This window comes from Ammospiza caudacuta, chromosome 4 (genome assembly GCF_027887145.1).
Source record: "Ammospiza caudacuta isolate bAmmCau1 chromosome 4, bAmmCau1.pri, whole genome shotgun sequence".
In the NCBI taxonomy this organism is placed as follows: domain Eukaryota; kingdom Metazoa; phylum Chordata; class Aves; order Passeriformes; family Passerellidae; genus Ammospiza; species Ammospiza caudacuta.
In genome coordinates, this window is record NC_080596.1 from 45,143,767 (window position 1) to 45,171,390 (window position 27,624).

The 27,624-nt window shown below is 39.9% G+C and overlaps 1 protein-coding gene across 7 annotated transcripts in view; it reads left to right on the top strand.

Annotated features, from left to right (window-relative positions):
* The window catches only part of TENM3 (teneurin transmembrane protein 3), a 314,810-nt gene that overhangs the window by 265,813 nt on the left and 21,373 nt on the right, over window positions 1-27,624 (top strand). For 4 of the 7 annotated variants that reach the window (XM_058803859.1, XM_058803860.1, XM_058803861.1 and 1 more), the window contains 7 exons: window positions 1,157-1,424; window positions 1,999-2,142; window positions 5,774-6,023; window positions 6,439-6,459; window positions 11,660-11,892; window positions 12,483-12,637; window positions 13,500-14,374. In XM_058803859.1, coding sequence (XP_058659842.1) covers window positions 1,157-1,424; window positions 1,999-2,142; window positions 5,774-6,023; window positions 6,439-6,459; window positions 11,660-11,892; window positions 12,483-12,637; window positions 13,500-14,374 — 1,946 coding nt within the window. The remainder of the gene's footprint in view (window positions 1-1,156; window positions 1,425-1,998; window positions 2,143-5,773; window positions 6,024-6,438; window positions 6,460-11,659; window positions 11,893-12,482; window positions 12,638-13,499; window positions 14,375-27,624) is intronic. The other 3 variants (XM_058803863.1, XM_058803865.1, XM_058803866.1) reach the window with 1 other exon arrangement.

Consider the following 27,624-nt stretch of genomic DNA (forward strand, 5'->3'; position numbering starts at 1 on the left):
CAGGTTTTGATCCCACTGAAGTCTTAAGCTTAGTACTTGTGACAGTGCTTCTCCTGAAGTCTGCTTCCCACTAATACTAAATCATGTTTGTTCTTCAGACTTCAGGAGCGGGAGACAGAAAAGTAAAATAAACCTTTCTTAATTTACTTCCCAAGAGTGTTCCTGTAACACCACTAAGGTTCTGGGCTTGTGCTTCAGCATCCTTTGAACTCTTCACCAATGAAACATTACCTTTAAGTGTGTCTGGATACATTTTTCTTCTTCTTTTTTTTGTTTGAATAAACCAGGATATCTGGTAGCTATTCACTGCAAGTGCTGGCTGCAGTGTTTATGTTCTGACTGAGGCATAGAACAATATAGGCTGCTTTTATCCACATTACACAGAAACATTTCACATCCATCCATCACCCACAAAAGCTTCTCAGCTCAGAGGCAATGACAAGGTAGAGGAGGGGAGGAACCTTTTAAAAATAAAATTGACTCATTCCACCTCTCAGAAATGTGAAAGTGATAAGCTGATATCTGAGTAGTGAATATTGATCAGAAAATATGGGAAAACTTCCCCTGAGGCAGCCTACTTATCTGTCTTCAAAATAAATGGAAGAATGGTCTAGTTTAAAGTATTTACAATCCACTGGTAATGCAAATAATAAAATACCTGGGACTTCTTCCTGCTCCTACAGGAGAAATTAGACATCCCAACCCAAATCTCAAGCTTTGCTCTCCTTAGAGGCTCTACTGCCTTTATTAGACATGCCTTTCTTAGTTGGGACATGGGTGGCAGCACCATACAGAGCAATTTTCACTTAGTTGAAAGATGCTTTTTTGCCTCTTCAGGAAAAATCAGTTGGGAATGCTTTCTCATGCCTCCTTTGCCCCTCATTAAAAAAAAAAAAAAAGAGATAATTTTGAAATGCTTGAGCAGAAAGTACCAACTAAGCAGCTTCAGCATAATGAAGAATTTAAACTTGACTTTTTAGGAAAAGTGTGAAACATTGTTATTTATTTATGGGTTTTTTAACCATGAAGGCCAAATACATGATATTTCCTAATGGATTGTCATGTAATATGTTAGGCAGCCTTTTATGATAGCTGCATTGTTTTGTTTAATTTCCAACTAATTGAAATACTGTATTTTTCTTTTAATGATGCATAGGTACTTCATGAAGAAACAACAATACCAGGGACTGACCTGAAGTTATCATACTTGAGCTCCAGGGCTGCAGGATATAAATCTGTACTGAAGATTACTATGACCCAATCTGTTATACCATTTAATTTAATGAAGGTTCATCTTATGGTGGCAGTGGTGGGAAGACTTTTCCAAAAATGGTTCCCTGCATCCCCAAATCTAGCATACACCTTCATTTGGGATAAAACTGATGCATACAATCAGAGGGTCTACGGATTATCTGAAGCTGTTGGTATGTGTTACAGAGGATTTTTGTACTTCTAGTGTTGCCTTGAACATAGGGAAGCACACCTCAAATGCTTGTATCCGTTAAGAAAACGTTTGGCAGAATAAAATTACATCGGTGGGTATTAAAACATATTGAAAAATACTAATTATATTGAAAAAACTAATCTAAACATTGAATTATGAGAAAAAAAATTCTTTCAGAAGGAAAAAGAAACCATTTTTCATTCACATGAAAAGTGACATTTTTAAACTTTTTTTCCTTCACGTGAAGTAGCTCTCAGCCTAATAATAATGGTGTTTAGTCTGCACACTGTGTGTACTTTAGGTAAAGTACAATAGCAGTATGACTTACATCACAAAATGGATTTCCTCTGTCTTAGTTCACTTACTCTTAATAACTAAAATATTTTAATAACCTAAGATTCTGGTTAGTATCTTCAACATGTCTAAGAAGCCATAGGAATTTTCATGTGTCCTAGGAGAGCAAAAGAATATGTGTAGTTTAAGGAAATGCCATTCTTTAAACTCCTCTTCAGAATGAGATCCTGTACTGAATGAGGCCGTGTGCTGTTTTTCAGTGTCTGTAGGTTACGAGTACGAGTCTTGCTTGGATCTGACTCTCTGGGAAAAGCGCACTGCCATTCTGCAGGGTTATGAGCTGGATGCCTCCAACATGGGTGGTTGGACATTGGATAAGCATCATGTACTGGATGTTCAGAATGGTAAGGAGTTCATTTTCTTCTTGCTAGTTTTACTGCTCTGCTGTCCTGCACTTCAAGTCTCTCATTCAAACTTTTTGCTATTTGTGCTATTATTTTTTAAAAAGAAATTATAGAACATTTTGCAAATGGTAAATGCTTTGTACTTCCTCGCTCCCCAGGGAAGTGGTCACACCAAGCCATTCAGGGTTGGCAGTAAGTGTTAGGACAATGTTCTCAGGCACACAGTGTGATTCTTGGGGTTTATCCTGTGCAAGGCCAGGAGTTGGAGTCAAGAATCCTGTGGGTCCCTTCCACCTCAGGATATTCCTTGTTTCTATTATTTACACTGAATGTCATGCTTCTGCATCCGAAAAGTACATATGCATGAATAAATTCATCAGTCTGTGTTGGATATGCTGTGGTGGGTTAACTCTGGCTGGACACCAAAGCCACCCAGTCACTCCCCAGCTGCACAGGGGAGAGAAAACAGAATGGAAAGCTCATGGGTTGAGATGAGGACAGAGACAGATCTCTCAGCAGTCACTGTCATGGGCAAAACAGAATTGACTTGGGAAAATTAATATAATTTATTACCAGTCAAATCACAGTAGTGTACTGACAAAGAAAGCCAGTCTTAAAAACAACTTGCCCAATCCTCCCTTCTTTCCAGGCTTAACTTCACTCCTGAATTCTTTACCTCCTCCCTGCCTATGGTGCAGGGACACAGGGAATGGGACTGTGATCAGTTCACCACACCCTGTCTCTGTCCCTCCTTCCCCCTGAGGGGAAAGACTGCTCACACTCTTCTCTGCTCCAGCATGGGCTCCCTCCCACACAGGCTCCATGAACTTCTCCCCTGTGAGTCCTTCCCACGGGCTGCAGTTCTTCACAGCTGCTCCAGTGGGGTCTGCCCTGTGGGGTGCAGTATTTCCGGAACAGATAGCTCCAGTCCTGGCAGCAAACCTGCTCCAGCACAGGCTCCTCTCTCCATGTGTCCAGAGGTCCTGCCAAGAGCCTGCTCCAGCATGAGCTTCCCACAGGGTCACAGCCTCCTTTGGGCATCCCCTTGCTCTGGCATGGGCCCTCCAAGTGAATATGTGCTCCACCACAGGTGCCCATGTTCTGCAGGGGCACAGCTGCCTCACTGTGCTCTTCTCCCACGGGCTGCAGGGGAATCTCAGTTCTGGTACCTGCAGCACCTCCTCCCTCTCCTTCTGCAGAACTTGCTGTCCGCAGAGCTGTTGCTTGCTCCTCTCTCCAGCTGCAATTTGCTTTTGCACAGTAACTTTGCAAAGTGTATTGGTCAAGCAATCTGCTCAGCAACTGTTTGCGGGGTGCCATGCTAAGGAAACCTCAGCTCAACACTGAACAGGAAGAAATTTGGAAAAACTTGGCTGGAAGCGTGTAGGAAAGGTGAAGTAAACAGTCCTATAGCTTAAAGTAGTAGTTGGTAGCATTTGGTTTTCATGCAAGAGAGGAACCCAGAGTAATTATCAAGAAGATTGTCAGTTCTGCAGTACTTGATGTCCCATGAAGGTCTCCCCATAGTACACAAGCTTATTATGTGTAATGCAGTAGTTGAAACCTAAAGCATCACCTCTGACTGGTAAGGAAACAAGGTCACCAAATCAAGGGAAAAGGTGTCATTGTACCTAATTTAAAATTAAAAATAAAAAACCAACAAAACAACTGTGCAAATTATTGTAAAGTAATCCATCTAAAATTATAAAGAGCTATAATTATAAATATATATGTAAGACTGATTCTGTTCACTGGGTAAATTGATGATGGCTTTAAATTATGTTGAAGAGTACATTTGACAAGTAATGACTTTTCAAAGTGTCATGTGTCTAATTGAATAAACCAAGTGGAGAGTTGTAATGACAAGGTGGATGAGATGCATAAATCTATTCAGGAGAGAGTGCAGACAGTGTTTGCACGGAAATCCAAACTACTGCAGTAAATAGTCTAATGTACATCTTTTGCTCTGTGATAATAGAGGAGAAATGTGAAGGACCAATTTTTCAAGGTAATGACAGAATAAATCAAGTGCAATAGTGCACTGTGCTGACTTCTAGAATTCCGCTGATGAAAATTGTAGAACTCAGCTATTTCAGGCAAAATTATAGTGTCATGATTGTCATAAATGATGTAATCATAGGAGAGGGGATTTCGTATACTGTTAATGCATTCTGGCTTTAACTATTCATGAAAAACACATTCTTCCTCTTTTGATTTAGATTACTTATTTGGATTACTTGCCATTAGGTTTCCATAAACCATTTTCATTTTTTCCAATTTTATCATGTTTCCAATTTTATCATATTGGTTTTACATTTATAATCTCTTGCATTTTATAACATTAAAAGCAGTGAAGACACCTGAAACGTTTAAAGAGGAAAGCAAGGTATTTTTTTCCTCCTACCTTTCAGTTCAAATCGTGCACTTTAGGAGTGAGGAGGGAAATAGAAATACACCTTAAATTTCTTCTAAACTTCTTAAAAGATAACTGCATCCCTCAGCTCCAAATTGCATGAAACTCTGGGCATGCAATCAGTAAAACCCAGATCTCTGTACAGTACAAAGTGACGTGTGGTTTACATGGATTATACCACGGAAGGACACATGGTGACTTATGAGTAGAACCGTAATAGCTGACCATTTGTAGAGGACACCTTAATGGATTCATCGTGAGACTGAACAATGAGGGTCCTGGCAACACTTTAACATACATTTTTTTTTCCCCACAAGACTGAAGATTTAACATAAAGGATCCATTTTTCCTCTCAGATTTCCTACGTAGGCTATAAGGAAGAAAAATACTGCTGCCATATCGCTTTGTCTTCACAAAATTATTGTTTCTTTCATGCTTCAAAGCAGAATTAAGTTTTAGAGGCAGGTTGGCTTGGCACCATTTTTTTTGTTGTTTTGACATTTTTAATAACTGCCTATAACTGCAGATATGGTATTGAGGCAGACTTTGTTGCCAGAGGAACACTTTTGTTGTGAACTGAGTAAAGAATCATTTACAATGTAAAATTGAGGCAATCGACAACTTTTTGAAGTGGCTCTTTAATTAATAGTTACAATTTGCAACAGTAGTCCACTTCAGATTACATTCAACATGATACTCATAATTAGTTATACTAGGACTTTAGGAATACAATTTGCAAATATATTCTTTTTCATTTTTTATAAAGCACTTGAGAATTTCAGTCCTTTCTGTACTATTTCAAAACCGTAAAGATGTAGGAACACAGACCTTCCTGCCATTAATATACTTAACATTTCCTCCAGCATGACAATTTTTATTCTGAATTATAACTATAAAAATCATTAACATTTAAAAATAACAACTGAAATTATTTTGGGGTTTTAAGAGCTACAATATTTAGCGTTTCTGCTAAATTTTGTGGACAAGATAATCTAATGTTTGCATGTTTATAACCTAAATATAACTATAGATGTTTTAATAAAGTTGCTATCTGTTATGAGGAAAATATGGCGGTGAAACAATAAAAATTCATTGAACTTTTACTAACTAGCTAAAAGAATATTTACAATACTTTTGCACCATTTTATGTGTATACATTCAGAGTTTTTATGAACGTTATTGGGTTTTGATTTGGTTTTTTCCTGTATTATCTGGCAGGAATCCTCTACAAAGGAAATGGTGAAAATCAATTTATATCTCAGCAGCCCCCAGTTGTTAGTAGCATTATGGGCAACGGGAGACGGCGCAGCATCTCCTGTCCAAGCTGCAATGGTCAAGCTGATGGTAACAAATTGCTGGCTCCGGTTGCCTTGGCTTGTGGGATAGATGGCAGTCTGTACGTAGGGGATTTCAACTACGTCCGGCGGATATTCCCATCTGGAAATGTAACTAGTGTTCTGGAGCTAAGGTATGTCTTTTTCTCATCCTGGACTTTGGGAGGTATGAGTTACTGTGGCAAATTAAAGTATTGAATAAGTTTCTGCAATTGTGTAAGTTTGAGTTTGCAAATGCTTTTGGGAACAAAACAGAAGTTGAGTCAAAAGATTTTTGAAGTATTTAAAGCTGAGATGAAAATATTTTACCCTCATAAAATATTTTAACTATGCTTATCTAAATGTGAGAATTTAATCTAACCAAAGTAATAATTCAGCAGATTTTAAGAGTTAACATATGTGGTCAATGTAAGTGGACAATGGACAATCATTCAACACTTCACTAATGACAGATGTAAATGTTGCCTTCTTCTCTCTCGTCTTTTAACATCCTTTCTAAATGTTTGTCTAATAATGTTTTTCTGTTCTTTTTTACTTGCTCCCACCAAGAAATAAAGATTTTAGACATAGGTAAGCATTCCTTAAAGAAGATTTATATTTTTCTAACTGTTCTTCTTTCTTTTTTAACAAATGAATGCTTATAATGGGCAAGTCATTTCTGAGATGTATTACTAGAAAAGAGGAGTATATTTCAAAAATAATGAGTTCATATGTTTTAGTTATGTCAACTGTCAGGCTGTATCGTCCTTTCTGATGAGTTCCTCTTTTCTCATCACTCTCTGTCCACAGTCAGGCTTCTTGTTATGCTTGTGTGTGCCCTCCTGTGCTGTTCCCTCATCTCTGCTCACTCCTTGCTGGCAGCTCTTTTGCTGATCCAATCAAAACTCACTCATTAATCAGATACACCAAATATGATGAGAATGGCATATAAAAGTATCAAGGGAATTCATTTCATTAGCCTTTTGATGTTGAATCTTTTCAGGCTCTCATTTAACAGATTTGTTTCTTTAAAGGTGAGTTTCTTTTAATAATGGAAGTTGAAATAGCAGTAACACAACTCCAGGAGTTAAGATTTTAAAATACACCTAGACTCACAAAATTGGTCACAGTAACAACAGTAATCAGAGGATTGTAGTACAGCATTCATCCATCCTGGCATCACTACAATAATGGCAAGAACAGAAGAGTAGGTGGATGCTTAGAATTGCTTTCCACAGCAGCTGGTGCAGATAAGGAAGAAAAAAACAGTCATGCTAAAATCTTGTTGAAGACATGAAACCCTGCAAACATTTGTGGCAGAACTACTAAGCTTAGCAGGTTCACTGGTAGCTTTCTCTCCTTTTTGCTGCCAATCATTTTCCTTCCTTGTTTTTAAACAAATCCCAGAGTCATATCTCTGTTGTCCATGTTCTTTAAATTCACTTTTCTTTGACATACTTCTGTGTGAGGAAGGGTTTTATGTTTACAAAAATGTTTCAGATATGTTAGGCAAAAACTTCCATGACAAACTAAGGCGTCTGCATCAGTGCTAATGATCAGAATTGGTTTTGTGGGGTTTTTTTTCCCCCAGGGTGACTCGAAGGCAGTTTCTTCTGTTTGGTGGGTTTAAGTTTCACTATTACAATTAGTCTGTATGTGTTCCACCACTCTTAAAAGAATTATATCCCTTGTGGTATCACAAAGTTGTGATTGCAGCTAGATAGGACATTGTCTTGGCAAAAATATAGAATGTGGAATAATAAATACTTTAAAATGGGCATGTAGAATGTACAGAAAGGGATTAAAGAGTGGATGCATATTGAACTTTGTTTTGCTGTGATTTATTAGCGCCACCCTTTCCTGCCTCTGGCAGAACTGTGGTCGCAGCCTCAACTGCAGTGTTTCAGAAACTGGATCCCTGCATCTAAGAGAAGCTGGTGAGGGAGAATACTGAAGCTTTTCTGTTTTATTCATGCCTAAACATGCAGAATCTCCAGGTAGCAAAATTGCAGTCATACCAAACAAATTAGAGTAACAGCATGGGCCCATATAGCAGCTGTGACGTGGGGGTTCCTCCTGGGGCAGGAGGAGACAGAGGAGACTGTGGAGAACTGGCTCTGCAGGAGCAGTTGGGGAGCCAGTAGGCAGGAGGTGTGGAGCCCACTGTGCAGCACAACATGATTTATTGTGAGCCTGAGTTTCCTCTCGCATCATACAACGTTTTCCCAGTGTCCACTCTCAGCCTTAGAGATTTGCTGATGAGAGACTTCCTAAGCCAAGAGTGGGATCTTGATGCTTAATATCCCCTGGCAGCTTTTTATCCTGTTAATTTAGCTGCCTTTTATTTAAGATGTGTAAACTTTTAGGATTCACCAAATCCTCTTGCCATGGGCTCTCCAGCTAAGGACTCACTGTGAGACCAAATACCTTCTTTTGGCTCCGTGAATTCATGCAAAGTCCTGTGAAATGCTGCAGAGGGAAGCACATCTGTCTGGCCTGTAAGAGGAGAAGGGAGAAAATGTCCACTTTCACTGGCAAGCCTTTCAGACTCCTGAGGAGATTTCTACTTAAACTGCAGTTTGGAAAAAAGCCCTCAACAGACCACTTTGCAAAAGATAATTGCTAGGTATTAGAAGAAAATGCACTAAAAAATGCATTCCCCAAGTAAAACTACTGAATGAGGCTAAATGCTAGTTCAGATCTCTTGTCTATTCAAGCATTCACCTTTCCTGGCCTATAAACACAGTGCTTCAGCACAGTGTGATGTGTCTCCTAGCTCAAGAAGCCTGTGCTCTCTTTTATAGAGAGAGAATGCAGATCAAATTTCACCTCTCATGTACCAGTGACCTCGCATTTTTTCAATCTCAAAGCTGAAATGATGTCTTTATACACACTGCTGCCTGTGGGTGATTAATGCTGATAGACATTCATGGAAGAAGTCATTTTTAGAAGGACTTTGAAGACAGGGAGGTCTTTTGTAGGCTATGGCACAATCCCAAATCTATAGAGAGGCAGAAAAAAAAGTCTAACAAAACATAAAAACAGCTTTGAGGGGATATATGGTTTAGAGGGCACATACTGAAGGCAAGAGAAACAGGGACTGAAACAGGAGGAGTATTTTCAAAAAAACTATATATGGAGAATAGTCCAGGTGATCTGACAGCTGAAGAAACAAATAATTGGCCTAATCAAGATAAAAGCAAAGAGAAATGGATAGTTACAGCTCTGTATATGTGTGTGTGCATACTTTCAATTCAAAGCACTTACTATTATTCAGCATAGACAGACCAAGTTAATTTTTAGGCATTTGTTTTTACAGGAGCCAGTGTGGGTATGTAACTCCATGTTTTGCAGGCTGCTGAAAGTGATTAGGCAATACTGAATGAGTCAATAAGTCACGGGCTGGGGATTTAATTTCTTTGCATTTGTTGTTATTGGTAGAAGGCAGAAGCTTAATTTCATTTCAGGGTACAATGAAATTGCATAAATTCTGCTGCTTTCCAGCTGCTGGCTGCTTATCCCTGTACTATTTTTGTGATCTGCATAGTGCTCATGGATATTTTCTGGCTACAAAACAAATGTAGTTTTCACTTGACAGTTATTCAGTTCCTCAAATTTTGCCTTTCTCCCATCAATTATTGGGGGTTTCTATCCTCCTTGGCTGTGCAACCTTCACCTGAAAAGAAATGCTGAGGTTAAGCCTGTTGTATCAGCTCAGAAAGGAGACATGAGACATCTACATATGGCAAGTTGGAGAGTTTCTGTTGATTCAGTAGTAATATCCTGTGCACTTCCACTCTTTAAGAATATGAGAAAATACATTTAAATTATCAGGCAATTTCTTTTGGTTTGATGAGGATACTGTATTTACCGTGAGAACTCATCACCTGATTTCTTTTTTGTTGGAATTAATGAGAATGTACATCTTCATATTAATGAAGAAAAGAGCTTTAAAATTTCTTTTTGGAAATAAATGGTGTTAGGCATAAATTACTTACTTTTTGATTTGATGACTTCTTATTCCAATGGCTGAAAAATATGATTGAGGCAATGTTAGATGGGTTGAAGAGAGGTACTTGGATTTCAGTAGTGTAAGAAAGAACTTTATTTTAAATTACAATGAAATAAAATTTAATTGCACATTTCACATCTTGCAATGTGTTTGTATTTGAAGTGTTTGCAAAGTTTCTTAAAGACCAAAGTAATCATGTAAATGGGTATAATTTAATTTGCAGTCCATGAAGGTATAAATAATTCGTACACTACATAGTGATCATATTAAATGATCACTGCATAAATTAAGGTTTTGAAAATACCTTCCAACTATTTAGCACATTGGCAATAATAGATTTGTAACAGACAGAAATTTAAAGTAAGCCTGCATTTGATTGTTTTCAGACATGCTGTACAACACTCAGTGCAATAGCAGAGCTTTTAAAGAGGCGCTAATCACTGTGTATTTGATTTCATTAGTCTGTTTCACTTGGTTTCATTCATTCTGAACCAACATGTTAAAGTCTTAAAACCAAATAAAATCCTATTTATGCAACACAATTTTTTCTGTTTTGTAATTGGATGGCTATAAAAATCTGTCCCTGCTAAAAGACATAATTTGTTCACAAGTTGTTCCTGTTGGTCTCTGTTGCATTTTCCAAGTGGCAGTACATAAAAATGTGTTACATTAGCACAGTTACGTATTTACCAAACGTGAAGTGTAGCATTCTGTGAACAGATGTTTGGCTACCACCAGACTGGTAGATCTGTTTAAGCAGCACTTTTGCAAACATCAGAAGTGACTGTTCTGACACTGTTTCAATCCATGAGGGTAGCATCTGAAGTTACCTCATGTATTTACATGACCTTATTTCTGCTCTTCATGCCATAAATTAGGTCAGGAATCCCAACTGCAGTGGGTTAAGTTTCTACATCATAATATATCAACACAAAAGGTAATCTCCAGGGCTGTTTTTTTCAGCAGCAGGGAAGAAAAGACAGTAATTCTCAATTATGTGGCACCAGAGGAGAGGCAAAATGTACGGTTCTGGGAAAATGGTTAGGAATATATATTTTCACTGTAATAAAGACTGTGCTGGCATAGTTAGCGGTTTTCTGCCAATGTGTACAGTTATTTGAAATATGACTCTGACTTAAGAAGAATGGAAAAGCTCTGCTTGGTCTCTAGTGGAAGAGATGACATTTCCTAATGTGTTAAATCATGCACATCACGCATTTGAAAGCAGTGGATTAAACAAATGCTTATGAATGATGTCTTATCTCTTTCCTGTGAACTCATCATTCAAACTCTGTCTTATCTGTTCATGAATTACATAAACCATGAACCCTAGCAGCCTTGTATAAATTATAATAAAACAGATAGGATAATACCAACAAAGTGTAAGTGAGGCCTGGGCTCCTGCTGCAAAATTTGGAACTACATCAAGGTTCCCAGAACTCTCAGATGGTTTTAATCTCCAGTATTTTGATTTGGCCTATTAGAGACACATTTGCAGTCTCTAATGAGAGAGCCTGAACTACCCTGAGAGCATTAAAGACAAAATGGACCATATTTCCTTAGAGGATTAATCTAGATGGGGCTGTCTGACACAGATGAGAAATGTGGGCTAAAACCATTTTGTGGCCATGACCTGTGCTACCTGTGCATGGAGCATCACCATTGACTTTAACTCTGTCTGCCTTACTGCACACTTGTAGGAACTAAACTGTTTTCTCCTTAATCCACTGTTAACTGCAATTAACTACAGCACATGCAATATGTTATTCCATTTTGCAGCAACAACCCAGCTCACAGATACTACCTGGCAACTGACCCCGTGACAGGAGATTTGTACGTTTCTGACACAAACACACGCAGGATTTACCGGCCCAAGTCGCTCACGGGTGCGAAAGACCTGACCAAAAATGTTGAGGTCATAGGAGGAACGGGGGAGCAGTGCCTGCCCTTCGATGAGGCAAGGTGTGGTGATGGAGGCAAGGCGGTGGAGGCAACTCTTATGAGCCCTAAAGGTAAAAAGAGCTCTCCCTCTGTAACATTCAGAATAATACAGAAGTTCAGAGCTGGGGGCATGATTGTGTTTAATTACTGAATTCAGTAGTTGGCTCAAAAATTGGGAATTTGAGCAATTTTTTTACAAGTAGAAAGTGTATAGAGGAAAAGAGCTACAGGGGACTGATTTTTTTGAAATCAATTAGGGTTGATTTTTTAGGAAGTATTTGGCTTGAGTGGTTATTGAGCATTTTTAAACACTCAATAAGAGCATTTAGATTATGTGTTTGGCAGGCAGCAGTGAATATCTAAAATGATCATTGCTTTTGGTTCCATTTATTCAATGTTTAAAGTTAACTTAAAATCTGGACCCTTCCAGCACACAAAAGCAATTGAACAGCAAATGCAATCAGCAGTAGTAGCTTTCATGCTGAATACTGGTTTGTCATGCAAAATACATTAACAAGCTGTATTACTACCTACTCCCTGAGACCAGATTTTCTGCCTACAATTTCTACTGAATGCATGCTACCTATACCCTTAGTTGTGGATAATATGTTCACTGCTAGTACAACAAAAAAACCCCTAATTTTTATTTGCTTCACTGAAGGAATAGCAATAGACAAGAATGGGTTAATCTACTTTGTTGATGGGACCATGATCAGAAAAGTGGATCAGAATGGAATAATATCGACATTGCTTGGCTCCAATGACCTTACCTCAGCACGACCTCTGACCTGTGATACCAGCATGCACATCAGCCAGGTACTTTTCAGTTGCTGCTAATTTGCAAAGCTGAGCTGGTGATAGAAACTGAGATGCAGCTTTTGAGCCCCTTAAAATAAAAGTGGGTGGAGTGTGATGGATATTTAACAGCAGGTTTGGGGGAGAAAGCAACCACAGGTGTGAATTGCACTGTATTCTCTAAGCTATAAACAGTGCTGTATTCAATTTTTCTGCCCATAAAGTTCAGTTTGGTTTAGAACAGCAAAACTATCAGCAGGAAACAGTAAGCCTGGTAGTAAATACTGGGAGAATAGCATATCTGTTAGAACTATCTTGGCATGTTGATGTTTTCTGAATTGCTGACATCCTTAGCCTACTAGAGTGAATGAAAGGATTTACACAAACCCCCTGTATTTTTCTATTTTTATTAAAAACTTGTGTAGGTATGAAGGGACGTGTCAGTAGTAGTATGTTCCAAAAATGGAGTACAGTGTTTCATAGTCTGGAAAGTAGTACGTTATTTTTGCTACTACAAGAATAAAGATAAATACTGTTGGCAAGTATTTAGACATCAATATCTGTCTCTGTAGTTCTTTATACATTTGTGATGCAGAAAAGTATTGCATCACAAATGTATAAAGTATTTATTGGAGGGGAAACTCAGCCTGTATTATAGTTGCAATGCAACTGGCTTTCTTCTCAGTAAATTGGATGCCTGAATATTGTTCCCCTTGCCTTCCTGAAAACTTTAGTTTGCTGAATGTATTCATGCAAGTTCTTCAGTTGTGATTGCTTACAGCAGATAGAAAATATCCTTACATCGGTATCTAAAACTGAAGGTTAATTAATTCATTTAATCTGCACTGGTAAGCTGTTTAACAAAACACTTCTATTTGTTTAGGTTCGTCTGGAGTGGCCTACAGATTTAGCTATCAACCCAATGGATAACTCCATTTACGTGTTGGATAACAACGTGGTTCTGCAGATCACGGAGAACCGCCAGGTGCGCATTGCCGCGGGGCGGCCGATGCACTGCCAGGTGCCGGGCGTGGAGTACGCGGTGGGCAAACACGCCGTCCAGACCACGCTGGAGTCGGCCACCGCCATCGCCGTGTCCTACAGCGGCGTGCTCTACATCACCGAAACTGACGAGAAAAAGATAAACAGGATAAGGCAGGTCACAACCGACGGAGAGATCTCTTTAGTTGCTGGAATACCCTCGGAGTGTGATTGCAAAAATGATGTTAACTGTGACTGCTACCAAAATGGAGATGGCTATGCTAAAGATGCCAAACTCAACGCCCCTTCCTCCTTAGCTGTGTCTCCAGATGGCACCCTGTATATTGCTGACCTGGGAAACATTAGGATACGGGCTGTGTCAAAGAACAAACCCTTAATGAATTCAATGAACTTCTATGAAGTTGCTTCCCCAACCGACCAAGAGCTGTATATTTTTGATGTCAATGGTACCCACCAGTACACTGTGAGTTTAGTCACCGGGGACTACCTGTACAACTTCAGCTACAGCAACGACAATGATATTACTGCCGTGACGGACAGCAACGGGAATACCCTTCGGATCAGGCGGGATCCCAACCGAATGCCAGTAAGAGTGGTCTCTCCTGATAACCAGGTCATCTGGCTGACCATAGGCACCAATGGGTGTTTGAAAAGCATGACTGCACAAGGGCAGGAGCTGGTCTTATTTACCTACCATGGCAACAGTGGACTTCTGGCAACTAAAAGCGATGAGACTGGATGGACCACTTTTTTTGAGTAAGTACATTAAAAAAAGTCAGATGCCTTATAGTTTTATTGAGTTCTAAGGACCATTTGAAATGTTTCTGGGTGAAGTAACTGTAAAGTTGACCCTTGATAGCAAAAAGCACGGAAAGATACTTTTAATTTCCCATGCTGTCTTCCTCTGTCTTACTTGTCTGACTTCTTCTGAACATTGGGGCTGAATAATTTTGAATTCATTATTTTGAACTTCAGTTTTATATATTGAAATAATAGTGAGACAACATTTCACTCTTGTCAAGAAATTTGTAACTCAGACAACCATGGGTTTGTAGATTTGCATCAAAAACTAGATTTTCATCCCACTTGCTCATTAGATTGACATTCTTCTGCTGCAAATACTGACAAGAAATTTGTCTTTGCTGCTCAATTTTTTTTTTAAGCAAAAGCATTTCTGCATGTTCTTTTGCCCAAGAATAACATCTGGGTGGGTTGTAAAAGGTTGTGTTTCATTGACTGGAGGGTACGCAGGAAGGATCTCCTGGACAGCACAGCAGGCTTTCACACAGGTGAACCCAGTTGGAGGAAGCTGAGAAAAGAAATGTGTGCCATGGGGGAACTGTCATTCCTGTAGGAATAAACTGAAAACGCAGAAGCCACCAGCACTGTGTCATGTACAGGTGCTAGCACAACAGCAAGAGGTATTACTGGAACAGTAGGACTTGTAATTTTACCAACCTCAGGAAAAATCTTTTCAGTGAATTGCTTTAGCCTGTGTTACACTCATTAAGTCATCAATGCCTGTTCATAGCAGACAGATTAGCAAAGCGTTTTACAGAATCCTCAATTCTATTGACTAAGGAAGATTGTGACAATTTATAGATAAACTAGTGGAACCAGAGAATTCACATACAGGCTTTATCAGCAACTTCATCTCCAAATCATCTGAGCTGCCAACTGAATACACTAAGCAAACATAACAAAAATGCAGCTTAAAACAGAAACCATTATTTCAGAAAAGGTCAATGTAAAATGAACACAGATTTTTTTCAGTTGTCTCTGCCAGTTGGAAAAATATGTGTACTTTTAACTCACAGGAAAGACATGATGAGGTTGGGTAAGAAGGTATGGATGAAGGAGTAGAAGATGTAGTGTTAGTGTGATAAGTAAAACTGTTAAGAGGCCTCTAGTTGAACTATTCAGGATTACAAAGGGCATCATGAAAATTCAGTAAGTCCCTCTTCTTTTTATTTACCCCTCTTCTTTTCTCGTATCTTTATGATGAAATGCAGTAGCAACTGCTGCCAAGGTCAGGGCTTTAAAAAAAGCTTTCAATTCAACACACATGATAAAGAAAATAAAGTGCCAGTGTCAGGCAGTGGCAGCAAAGCCAAACATCTGTGTTCTGAGATAACTTCATATTTCTGTCAGTGTACATTTGGCTGAGGCAGTGTGCAGAAGGACTCTGAGCACCTGTATCTACTCTCCAGCCTTTACAGATGCCCATCAGAGACACAAGAGCAGCAGGTGCTGCTTCACTGCATATTGTGTCCTGAAGTGGAGACAGGGCTAGGAATGCTGATCCCTGACAAAGACAGCAGGTGGGATGGTACTGCTGCCAGTTTTAAGGTATTCTTACAATAATCTGTAAATTGGCAGGGCTTTGGTAGCGGGCACCTTCCCAAAGCATTAGTACACATCTGTAATATTTAATTGTGCTTTGGTGCATCCGCTGGGGATCTTTTTAGGTCCTGCCAAGAGGACACAGAAGCACAGCAAGGGTACGCAAAGGAATGAGAAAGTGTTTGATTGGCAGGGCAAGTGTTCTATGGAGTTAGCCCTGTCCTGTATGCTGAGAGACTAAAGCACAGCATTAGGTGGGCTGGGAGTAGCCATCCATTTCCACAGAGAGTAAAGTCAGTGTTGAACTGTGACAGACACAGCCACTTGTTTCTCATAGGCAAGTTGGGCAAGGCAGTCAGTTTGGGGGACAGTGAAGTCCTGTACAGAAATGAAGGCATCTGCTGGGTACAGCAGGCACTTTTAATCATGCTGACATTCATACTGGCTAATTGAGGAGCTAGAGTTTTAATCAGGGCAGTAATTTCTCACTATGTTGGCTGTAGTTTCTGTGTAGCCTGCTGTGGTGTACTGCAGTAGCTGGTGGCTTCTGAATGTATCTTAATGGTGTCTGCCTGATCACAAAAAGACTGGATATTATATTCACTATTCAGTGGGTGATGGGTCTGTCGTTTTCGTCACGGGGAGAATTTAGGGTGCGGTGTGTCATGAAGCACACAGCTATTTCCTGACTCTGCAAATAGCCATCTTTCACACCTGATCTGCTTTCATGCAGACTTTCTGGTCTCAGTTAAGTTATGTCCAGCTGACTTACAGAGAGCCCAAAGGGCAGGCTATTCCCCTCAGTAACTATTAGGATTATTTGCAAGCTGCTGCTTATGCACTTCCTAAACAATTACCTCCAACCAATGTCTCGTTAGAATTCCCAAGCTGAAGTAATTATAGAGAAAGCTAGGCAATTTCACTCTCCCAAATTTGCAAGTGTATGAGGCTTTTGCAGAAGCAAAGATATTTATCACCTCCCTGTAGCCATGGTGAAGCAGTAATCTGTTTAATTGCAACAAGGAAGATTCAGATCAGACATTTGGAGGAACTTCACGGTGAAGATTTTGGAGCCCTGGAGCAGACAACAATGATAGTGACCCCTTGCCCTTCACAGACTGTCTTTAAAAACAGATCAGACATCTTTCAGGACCAGTGCAGGAAGAACAGATCCTGCCCTGGGGTAGAGGTTGGACTGCATGACCTCTCAAGGTCCCTTCCAGTAATGTTTTCTGTGATGCTCTGTACAAGTTAAAACCAAAAATAAAAAATTGTACTGATTACGTAAAGCCACAGGGAATAAGGGACAGGAGGAAGGCACTGTGTTACTTTTCTTGCCAAAACAGCATTCTTAAAAACATCCATCAGTCATCATAGCTGCTTGCTTCTTTTGAACGTAAAATCCCCATGCACCAAATCTATGTCTGTATATTTCTCTTTTGAAGGAAAAAATAATTGTGAACACAGGTCTTTTGCCATTTTTTATTATAAGATCAAGTATAATTGTGACTTGTTGGCGCTCATGATTTGTAACATTAAATCTGACAATGATGGACTTTGAGAGGTTTCTGCTACTATTGCCAAAACAGATGAAGCCCATGAATTATCACAGAAGAGTTGTTTGTGTGGGGGTGACATGATGTACAAGGGTGTCTCTCTCTCAGCTTCTGCATATTCATGTTTGTGGGTAGTATGGGCTAAAACATTTCCACGTGAAATGTTTTCTGTTGAAAAAAACGAAGCCTTGTTAAAATGGAAAGGTATCCCTCAAACATCGAGTGAGGAAGAAGAAATTCTGAAAATAAATCATTCTGGCTTCATAGCACAATATTTCAGCTTCATTGCTGAATGCATTTTCTTTTAATATCACAGTTAATTTATGTATTTTATTTACTGTGTTACTCAAATTTTCAAAATATTTTGAGAAAAGGTTAGAATTTCTATTCCATGGTGAATCCAGACTTTCTTCCCACTCACAGCTAAAAATGTTCAGCTGTTTGAATGTCCAATGGACCAGAAATGCCTTTTATCAACTAATTTGGAGTATAGCTGGGTTTTTTCACCTTTCAGTTGTCACAAATCTGTTTAAGTGGCTGAAGGAAAAATATAGTGCATTTAGGAATAAAAAGTTCAGCCTTGGGAGCAACTCAGGAATAGCTTGGTTAACTATTCTTCTGTGCAAGTCTGGTTGTATAAGTGGAGCATGGATCCAAATAACTTATTTCAGCTGGGTTCTCAGTGGTTTGAAAGCAGGTTTATGAAAATGATTCAGTCTTTCTTTTTTCCTTTTCAGAACAAAGGGAAAATATTTGCAAAAACATTGCATCCCAAAAATTGGCAGTCACTGCTCTGGCACATACTAAAACATTTGGTCTTGTTTCTTTTCATGGCTTTTTTCCACAGTTTAAATCACACTAATATCAGATCCAGAAAAAAATTACTTTTTTTTTTAATTTTAGCCTGGACACTAATTAATCTATAGTTTATTTTTTAGTCTCTTCTTTCCCTGAAGAAGGGAAGGACTGACACACAATAAATGTTTTTTTACATTCTTTTTTGTTTTTACAGTGAATTTGTAACTACTAGCTTGAATTACTTAGGATATAATATAATCTGTTTTCTTTGTTTACAGACTTGGGGGATTTTTAATATCTTTATGGCAAAATGGACTTGTAAATTTCTGTTTTGCTAAGGGTTATAGTGTACTGATCAAAACTGACACCTTAAATTTCAGGAATGTGTACTTTTTTCAAAGAGCACTGTTGCTCAAATTCATAGTAACTGTTACCTGTTTTCAGAGGTCCAAAAACTTGCTGAATAAAAATGATGTTAAGAGAGCATTTACAGAAATGATTGAAAATGCATGCATACTAAAAGAAAACCAACGGAGCCATATCAGGCTAAAAGTTGCCCAGATTAGGTTTTATAATTAAATTATAGTATCAAACAAGGTATAAAAGTAATCAGCCTAATCAAATTCTCTTACACAATTCTGAGATATCTGAGCTGGAAACTATTAACTGTAACTGCATATTATGTATGCATAATGTGAACATTTAAACAGCTAAATCTTAAAAGTTAAACTAATTATCTGCATATTAGCATTTTGAAGTGACACTTCCTAGCCAGCCTATATGGCATTATTTCTATGCAGCAGTTTCCATTGTGACTTTACATACAGAAAGCTAAGCCAGGTGCTTACAGAAATACAAAAAGAGCATTTTCTCTTGACCTAGGTTTTGAAATCCAGAAGCAAACGCCCAAGAAGCCTTGCAGGTGCCCCTGTGCAGTGGCCCAGCCGTGCCAGCCTGTGGCTGCTCTGTGCCCCTTGGCTTGTGTGAGGAGCTGGCAGAGGCTGCTGTGGCAGGGAGGGTCCCTGCTGGACACAGGGCTGCAGTCTGTGCGCCATGGGAGCGCCGGCACCGTGCCCGTCCTGCTTTTTCCTTCCCAGCAGTGAATTTCTTTGCAGTCTCCTGTTGTATCTCTTGACAGTCCATCCAATGTCTCCCCTGACACTTTATGCCCTGAGCTCATTTGTCTTCTCCTTCCCCTCCTCTCCCTCCCAACTCAATCCTTGTCTTCAAGGCAACAGGAAGCAAAAAGAGTGACATTAGCAAGCAGAGTTCTTACAAGTTTACTTTGCTCCCACAGTTAAATTAACAAGCTTTCCAGCTATTTTGGAAAGGTGGTGAAATCATGCAGAATGTGAAATCCTTACAGTAATTTATGGACTCTAGAGAATCGCAAGCAAAAATCTCTTTTCACTGTACGCTGCAGAGTTTGCATATTATGCTTTTATTAGCAATGCATTCAGTGCTGTGGTTTCCCAAAAACTGTGATACAGAGTCAGATATTGCCTCTGGCTTGGACTTGTTTAGTTTCCCCAAGTACCAGGCACATCATCTGTAACTGTCAACAGTTGGCAACAGAGAATAGAGTGTTTTGCAGTTTTTCTTTTGCTTCATCTTAATACATTGCCTGTGGAGTCTGACTTGGAAATAGTGAAATTTGGCTATGGAAAAGTCTATGGAACTTATGCTGAAATGCAAGCATTTGATTTGATCAGATTAAAATTATACCCTAATAGTAGTGTCAGCTCACTTGCACTTCTACTGTATATTAAGAGGTTCGAAATTTTCATAATTACTATTTCTGTACCATTTCAAGTAACATTTGTGAGGGGTTATTCTCCCGTAATATTTGTGTTTCTATTTGTGTTCATTTTTCTATCCTATTTATACTTCAGTACTATGAGTATCTAAAAATGCCTAGGGTTCTTGTTACTTTCAGTTTTGGGGCTTTCATTCTAATTTGATTCTGCTTTCTTAGAAATACCAGAACTTCGTACAAAATTGTAATCTGGAATTTTTTAATCACTACTAAACAACACTGTCTGAATGTCCTTGGTATCATAGTGCTTTTTAGGTATTTTTATCATTTTACTATCAACAACCTTTGGTACCTTCTGCTTTTACTGCTGCTGCTTCTTCATCAATGTAAAATATAGTGGCTATAAAATAATTAACCATATTCATTCAAGCACTTTTTTTTAGCCAGTTATCATGTTCTTGCATTGGCTTTTATGGAATCACATGAGCCCTTGATTGCAAACTGTGACATACAAGTGCAGTGTCTTTAATCTTCCCATACTATATGTACTCAAGCAACAAAAAACATATTCTCTTCATTCTTAATTGCTTTCAAACTGTCTTTTTGGGAATATTTTTGAGATGGCCAGTCCTTGCATAAGTGCCTCTGTATCCACATTGCCTGGCACAATGCAGCATGCAATACAGATATTTCTCTCTTACAGCATATTTGTTTCTCCTCCTCTCAATAAGACACCCCCAAGAAGGAAAAGTTCTCACTTCTGAAGCCTGCATTAATTGCATGTGATTTGTACTTCCAAGGAATAAGGTTGTTACTCTAAATTAACCCCAGAACCTGAATCTAAAAATTATTGTTTACTATCTTGGTATTCCACTGCCCTAAAAAAAAAAGAAAATACACCCATCTAATTTCATTTTCCCATTGCTAAATTTGCTTTTCAAACATAATGTAATTTAATAAGTTGATTTGTCCACTTTTTGTGACCCTGTAAAAACAGCTTTGTTGAGTTGTTACCTTTCAAAATAAAAATTAGATTAAATTAAACCCCCACCCTACCACCAAATAAGAATTACGGGGGAAAAGCAGCATTACAGCTTATTCTGTGAACAAAATGTTTGGCCAATCAGACCAGCCTTATGTCCTTTTTTCACTAAAGGCCTGTACACTCAGCTCTGACAGTGTAAGCAGACCTTACAGCAAGGAACAATATGTCACACAAAGTATATATACACCAACATTTCTCTTAGTTGAAAGGCCATACTCTGGTATTTATATCCACAAGGCACACAGTTTATTTGTGCACTAATAGATGAGCTAAAAAGCGGGGGAGGTGACGCACAGACAAGGCAGCAGCCCTGAGGAGCCCTGAGGTTAGGGAAGCTGCCCGCTGGCACACCCTAGCAAACTCAGAATCCTTCCTCTGTGCATCCCACGGGGCTCAGGGACAGTGAATTCCCATTACAGGGAAGTTGAAAAGTGAGAGATGAGTGTTGAGGTCTTGTAGTTAACAGCCTAGCTGCTGTATTTAGTCTCATCTTCATAAGAACGAGCCCCCTTGAATTGCTCCTGAATTGGCTGCACTCAGTTCAAAAGAGTGTGAGCTGCTGAGGCACACCCCCAGCCCGGGGAAGCTGCTTCATCCCTGCCAGTGCCTCTCATGTAAGCCACACTGCCTGCACCCCACTGCTCTCAGTGCACCCCTTCCCCAGGCACACACTCCAGAGCTATTCTTCCTGCTCTTCAGAAAGCTGTGGCTTCATTAATGCTGCTCATTTGTGTGAGTTTGTGTGCATGCAGGGTGCATGCCAGATATGAGTTGTGAGAGACTCCTTAGTTTTGTGGCTCCTTATGAGAATATACATGGCAGCAGTCAGGGCAGCATGGAGGACTGCTGTACCATACAGCAGTGAGTGAGAAGTTTAGCAGTATTCTGGCAAAAAGGAAAGCATCCCCAGCATGGTAAATTCATGTATTGCTTCTTTCTCCACAAAGCACCACTCCCCTAGAATACCTGGTGCCAAATACCTGGAAGTCATTTTGGATTGGGCTGTGAAAGTGGTCAATCTTACACGGCACAAGCACTGAACTGAAGCTTGTTTGTCTGGTCGTGCATTGAAGTGGAAAATGAGCATCAAAACCTTCTCTGTATGGAAGTGAATGAGCTATCATGGGAAAAGGTGTTGATTCATTCCTTTGAGCTCCCTTTCCAACAGACACATTTCCCGCAGTGATTCTCGTTCAGAGTGTGCCTGTTGTTTTGCAGATGAGTTATGGCTGTCAGGAAAGGCCTATTTAAGTGAATTGTTCACGTCTGGTGTGCTGAATGTCGGTTTACAAAAAAAGACTGAAAACTGTCCTTTTAACATTATGACAAAATAGACACAACAAATAAAAAGCCTCAAGAGCTGCAGTTATAACAGAAGAAGGTGAAAAGAGAAATTGCCAATCACTTTCCAGCTGAGGAAATCTCTTCATTAAACCTGGACTAAAAAATTCGTCCTGACCACGTTGCTAAGATAAAAGACCATTACCTGAATTATTTAACCACCCGTGCAAACAGTTTTATAAGACTTCCTGTTATGGTTTGGGCCTGGCAAAGCCAGAGCCCCCATGAGTACACCTTCTCCCCGGTGTCTGCTGTGAGATGTGACCAGGAATGAGCAAAGCAGGCTCCAAACTTAAACATAAAGAAAATTTTATTAACTAAGCTACACACAAACAATTACTAAACTACACACAAAAGAAAAGGGAAAAAAAAAAAAAAACAAGGAAAATGAAAACCTCACAAAAACACTCTCCTCCTCCTCCCCCCTAAATTCCCAATACAATACACCCTCCAAAATCACCAATTCTAGGTCCAACACCACCCTTCAGATTGCTCAGACTTTCAGCTCCTCAAGAGGAGAGGGAGTCCTTCTGTGTGTCGTGGTGGCCTCTTCCGTCCTTGTTCCAGTGCTCTCACCACCGAACAGGGATCAGGGCTGCTTCCAGGGTTGTCTTTTTTTAAGGATGCTTTGTCCAGTTCCAGAAAAACACAGTATCTCACCTTCTCACCTTTGGGACATCCGTCCCCCCCATATTTTATATACCCCCTGGGGCCGAGGGGTACCCACACTGAATCTTCTCTGGCACTGGGACATTTCTCCCCCTGGACTCAGTCTCTGTATCTCACGGAAACATAGCTCTGTCCATGGCTACACAAAAGAGTCCAGCATAAAATGCCACTCCATCTTCTCCCTTCTTTCAACATCTCTCACTCTCTCTCTCTCTGGTCCAGACCCCCATCACTGGTTCATTTCCTTCGTCCTCCTCCACTCTTATCACACGTTCTAGGAAGGGTTAATGTTCTGTAGGGTTTTCATTGTCCAAAAGGGGTTAAAAACTCCTCCAGGCGGCTGGACTCCTGGCTGCACCCCCCCCCCATCTCCTCAGCTGGGCTGCCTGCTGCCAGCACATATTTACTGAATTTCAAGGTAACGACACAGGCTGCACTCTCTCTCTCTCTCTGTCTCCGGGGGGGGGGCGGGGAAGGCTGTCCGATGTCTCTTGGGGCTCTTCCTCCACCCTTCCATCCTCCAAGGCCTCCTCACCCCCATGTCTGTCCAGGCCCAGGCCTACCGCATGGCTGCCCCTCCCCCGCCCAGCGGCAGCGGCTGGACGGGGGAGAGCTCCGACCTCGGTCCCTCGAAGTCCCATGAGAGCCTCCCGGGGCCGAAGCTCTGCTTTTAACCCCTGGGTGTTCTCGGAGGTGTGTCCTAAAACCCACTGGCTACCCCAGGTGCCAATATCAAAATCCAAGCACCCATTGGTTTGACCAGAACATCCCAGAATTCCCCCTTCTTTCTGGTCAAACCACCACACTTCCCCAGATGAAAACAGAGTGAAGACCCTTTCCCTATGGAAAAGCCATCAGATGAAGGCCCAGGAAAAGCCTGAGTTATCTGACAATTGGCTGGACAGGGGGACAGATAAATGTAGCTGATACTAATAGTTTTAATGACCTTGTAACTTCTTTGGTTTTGTGAGTTTGCATTTTTTGCCCAAATTCCATTAAAAAACAAGTAGGCATATAAATTTCTGTCCAGAATTGGGAATCTGGCTGTAGTTAAATTTAACTTTTTCCTAGAATCATTCCAATTTTCTGTAATTCCTGTTTATCCACTTTTTTCTCAGAGCTAGGCACAACAGAAGGGAAAAGGAAAATAAAAAGGGACAGGTGAAAGGGAGAGGGGAAAGGAATAACGCAGGAAAGAAAAGGAAAAGAAAGGAAAATATTATTTTCATATATTTCGAATTCTGTAAAATTGGAAAGAATGTTGATTTTTTTCATAAAATCATATAATATTCTGAGTTGGAAGGGACTCACAAGGATCATCAATGTCTAGCTCCCAGGCCTGGCCCTGCACAGAACAGCCCCAAGAGTCACACCATGTGTCTGAGAGTGTTGTGCAAATAATTCCTTAATTCTGTCAGGCTTGGTGCTGTGACCACTTCTAGATGGGCCTGACCATCTAGGGCCTGACCATCTTCTAGATGAAGAACCTTTTCCAATATAAACCATATCCAACATAAACCTCCTCTGACACAGCTTCATGCCATTCCCTTGGGTCCCCATCATGGTCACCACAGAGAAGAGATTGGTCCCTGACCCTGCACTTTCCCTCACAAAGATGTTGAAGCCCACAGTGAGGTCTCCCCTCAGCCTCCCCTTCTCCAGGATGAACAGACCAAGTGACCTCAGCTGCTTCTCATGCAGCTTCCCCTCAAGGCCCTTCTCCACCCTCTGGCCCTCCCTTGGATGCTCTCTTTATCTCATTCTTACATTGTGGCACCCAAACTGCTCCAGCACTCGAGGTGACGCTGCTCCAGTGCAGAGCAGAGCAGGAAAATCCCTCCCTTGCCTGGCTGGGCATGCTGTGCCTGCTGTACTCCAGGACAGGGCTGACCCTCCTGGCTGCATTTTTTCTCATGTTAATAATATTCCAGATAAGAAAAAAAGGAAAATGCTATCACTTCTTAGATAACAATAAAATAAAATTTTAAAACTCCACTTGTCATAATTTACAGACTACTAATATATATCAAATTGTCATTTGCTTTCTTCTTGTTAAGCAAAACAAAATATTAGGAAGACTTACCACGTATTCTTTATTGTTTGGGTTTTTTGGGGTTTTTTGTAATTGTTATATCTCCAAGGGAAGTCATAGTTTAATATTTCAGGTTTCCCAATATAATTGTAGTGTGAATTCACAAGCAAGATGCTAAACCTTTTAAGATACAAATACAAATGTATTTTGTGGAAATAAAGGAATATGTGCAGGTTATATATGAGTAGTTATGGATCCACTGAAGTGTCTCTTTCAATCAGACTAAATAAGAAATGCAAAAAAAAAAAAACAAAAAGAGCAATCATTTCTGTTCATGCATCTTCAGATTATTTTCACCTTTTTCATTCTTAGGCTCATTCAGTCTCTCTTCAGACATATCAAAAGCAAAAATGCATATCAAAAGAGGAAAGCAATGTACAAATTGAGTAAAGGAAAAAAAAGCAAAATTCATTACATTCAAGTTGAAAGTTTCTTTCTTTCTACAACCCACGTAATGGTTAAAGGTGGCCAAAACTAGAGCTTCCAGTAACTTACCATGCCCAATTTTAAACCAGTAGGGGACAGGAAAGCTCCCTACAGGTGAAGAAATGCTAATGAAAGTGATGACATATTAACTGTGGGCTTCTTTCCTTTTGATTGGCAAAATAACCATTTTGGGTACTGCTTGAGAGAAGGAGCTACTAGAGTGGCATTTCTTTACCATCATTTTCCAACTTTGAATTCGCTTTCATTTGGGAGGGACTAAACCTGCAGTGTGCTACGGAGGCTGAATACAAGTGAAAGAATGTATTTGGAAACCAAAATTCTGTCATGTTAAAGACAACACTCTTCTATGTAAATGCAGCTTAAATGGCCTTGACAAGCCAAGGGAGACATTTCATTGCCAGGTTAGGACAGATTTTTCAGCATGTTGTCAGCATGGTATGCACCTAAAAAAACAACACATTGCACTCCTGAATGTCAACCTTGAATCTTCTGTTCTCACCTGCCAAGAAGCAGCACTCAGGTATAAAAGGCTTCCCATTAATAGTTTGAAATAAGTAGGGTAATGTTCCATAAATTTTTTAGCCACTCTTGGTAATCTGAGATGCAGAGAAAATACCTAATGTGAGTTGAGTGAACGTATAACAGTACTTTTCGACTGTCAAAATTATACATGTCTATATTATGAAATGTATTCATGCTTCATTTCTCTATTGCAGTATCCCAACTAATAGTATAATCTGTAACCAGTCTTAAATACTTAATATGCATTTGGACTGCATGTCTTGTTATCTGAAATGTGCTGGAACTGGTGTGCCTTGCTCTTCAACCTGACATGTTTACAACAGAAAAAAAAATCACAGAATTTATTTTGTTGAGGGATCGTGCTGCAGAAGTCTGGAGAAAAACACTATCAGTCATAAATTAGCAATTGGCTTTAGGTTCAGCCTTTACTATACACTTTATTTCTACAGCTCCCTGTTCTACACTGAAATAACTTCTGATATAAAACATTAATAAAGCTCTGCATGTTGGGGTTGAGCTAAATGTGCTACAGAGTAAGATAAAATACACTTGAGAAACAAGTCAAAAATAAAGAAAGTAGGACATTTCCATCTGTGGCAAGGCTTACCAGGAAGTTATTACTGCAAAGTGAAGTGTCCTACATAGCCTAGAACAGAAAATGGTCTGGGAAGGCATGTAATTAAAACTGAAGGAGATGAGCAATGGAAAAGAGACTTCCAGCAGGTGAAGAGCAAAAGGTCGAGAATCTGGGAAGCTGATAATCATTATCTCTGAGAAATTCTCACTGCTGAAGTGGAAAACTATCTGGCAGTGGCAGCTCATCCTAAGGAAGAAAAAGGATTTGATCTAAGGGGAGCTTCAGCTAGCAGTGGTGGCATCTGCCCCCACTGCTGCCTTCAGAGTTATTGACCAAATATGAAGATTGTTGCGTTAATGCCAACAGAAGTGAGCTGAGCGGATTAATGCCCTCAAGGTCACGTCCAAGGAGCAAGTTTCTGGTTTAGATTCTTGAAAAGTTTATGTGAGACTCACTCTTCAGGAATTGAAGAGGTTGGTGGAACGGCTTTGCTGTGGAGCCTGGCAAAGGAGAAAGATCAGAGGGCTCCATGGTAACACATGTGCCTGAGCTTGTGTTTGGATGAAAAGATCAAAGAGGTTGTGAAATACCAAATATAGGCACTCACCCTCTAGACTTAGATCTCATTCCTTCTAGGGCAATTTCAATATTAGAACACTAGGCAGATAAAAAGAAATCGCTCAGTCTAAAACTGACAATCTTGGATGAATAAATTCACCTTGGCAGCAGAATGCAAGGATATTTGAATGTAATAAGAAAAATGGCCTCAGAATGCCCAGAGGTGTGAGTGATGTTACTATGCTGTGCATTGATAAGGCTTTGATTGTGGGCAAGAAGATAGCAAGTATAAAGTAAGTTTA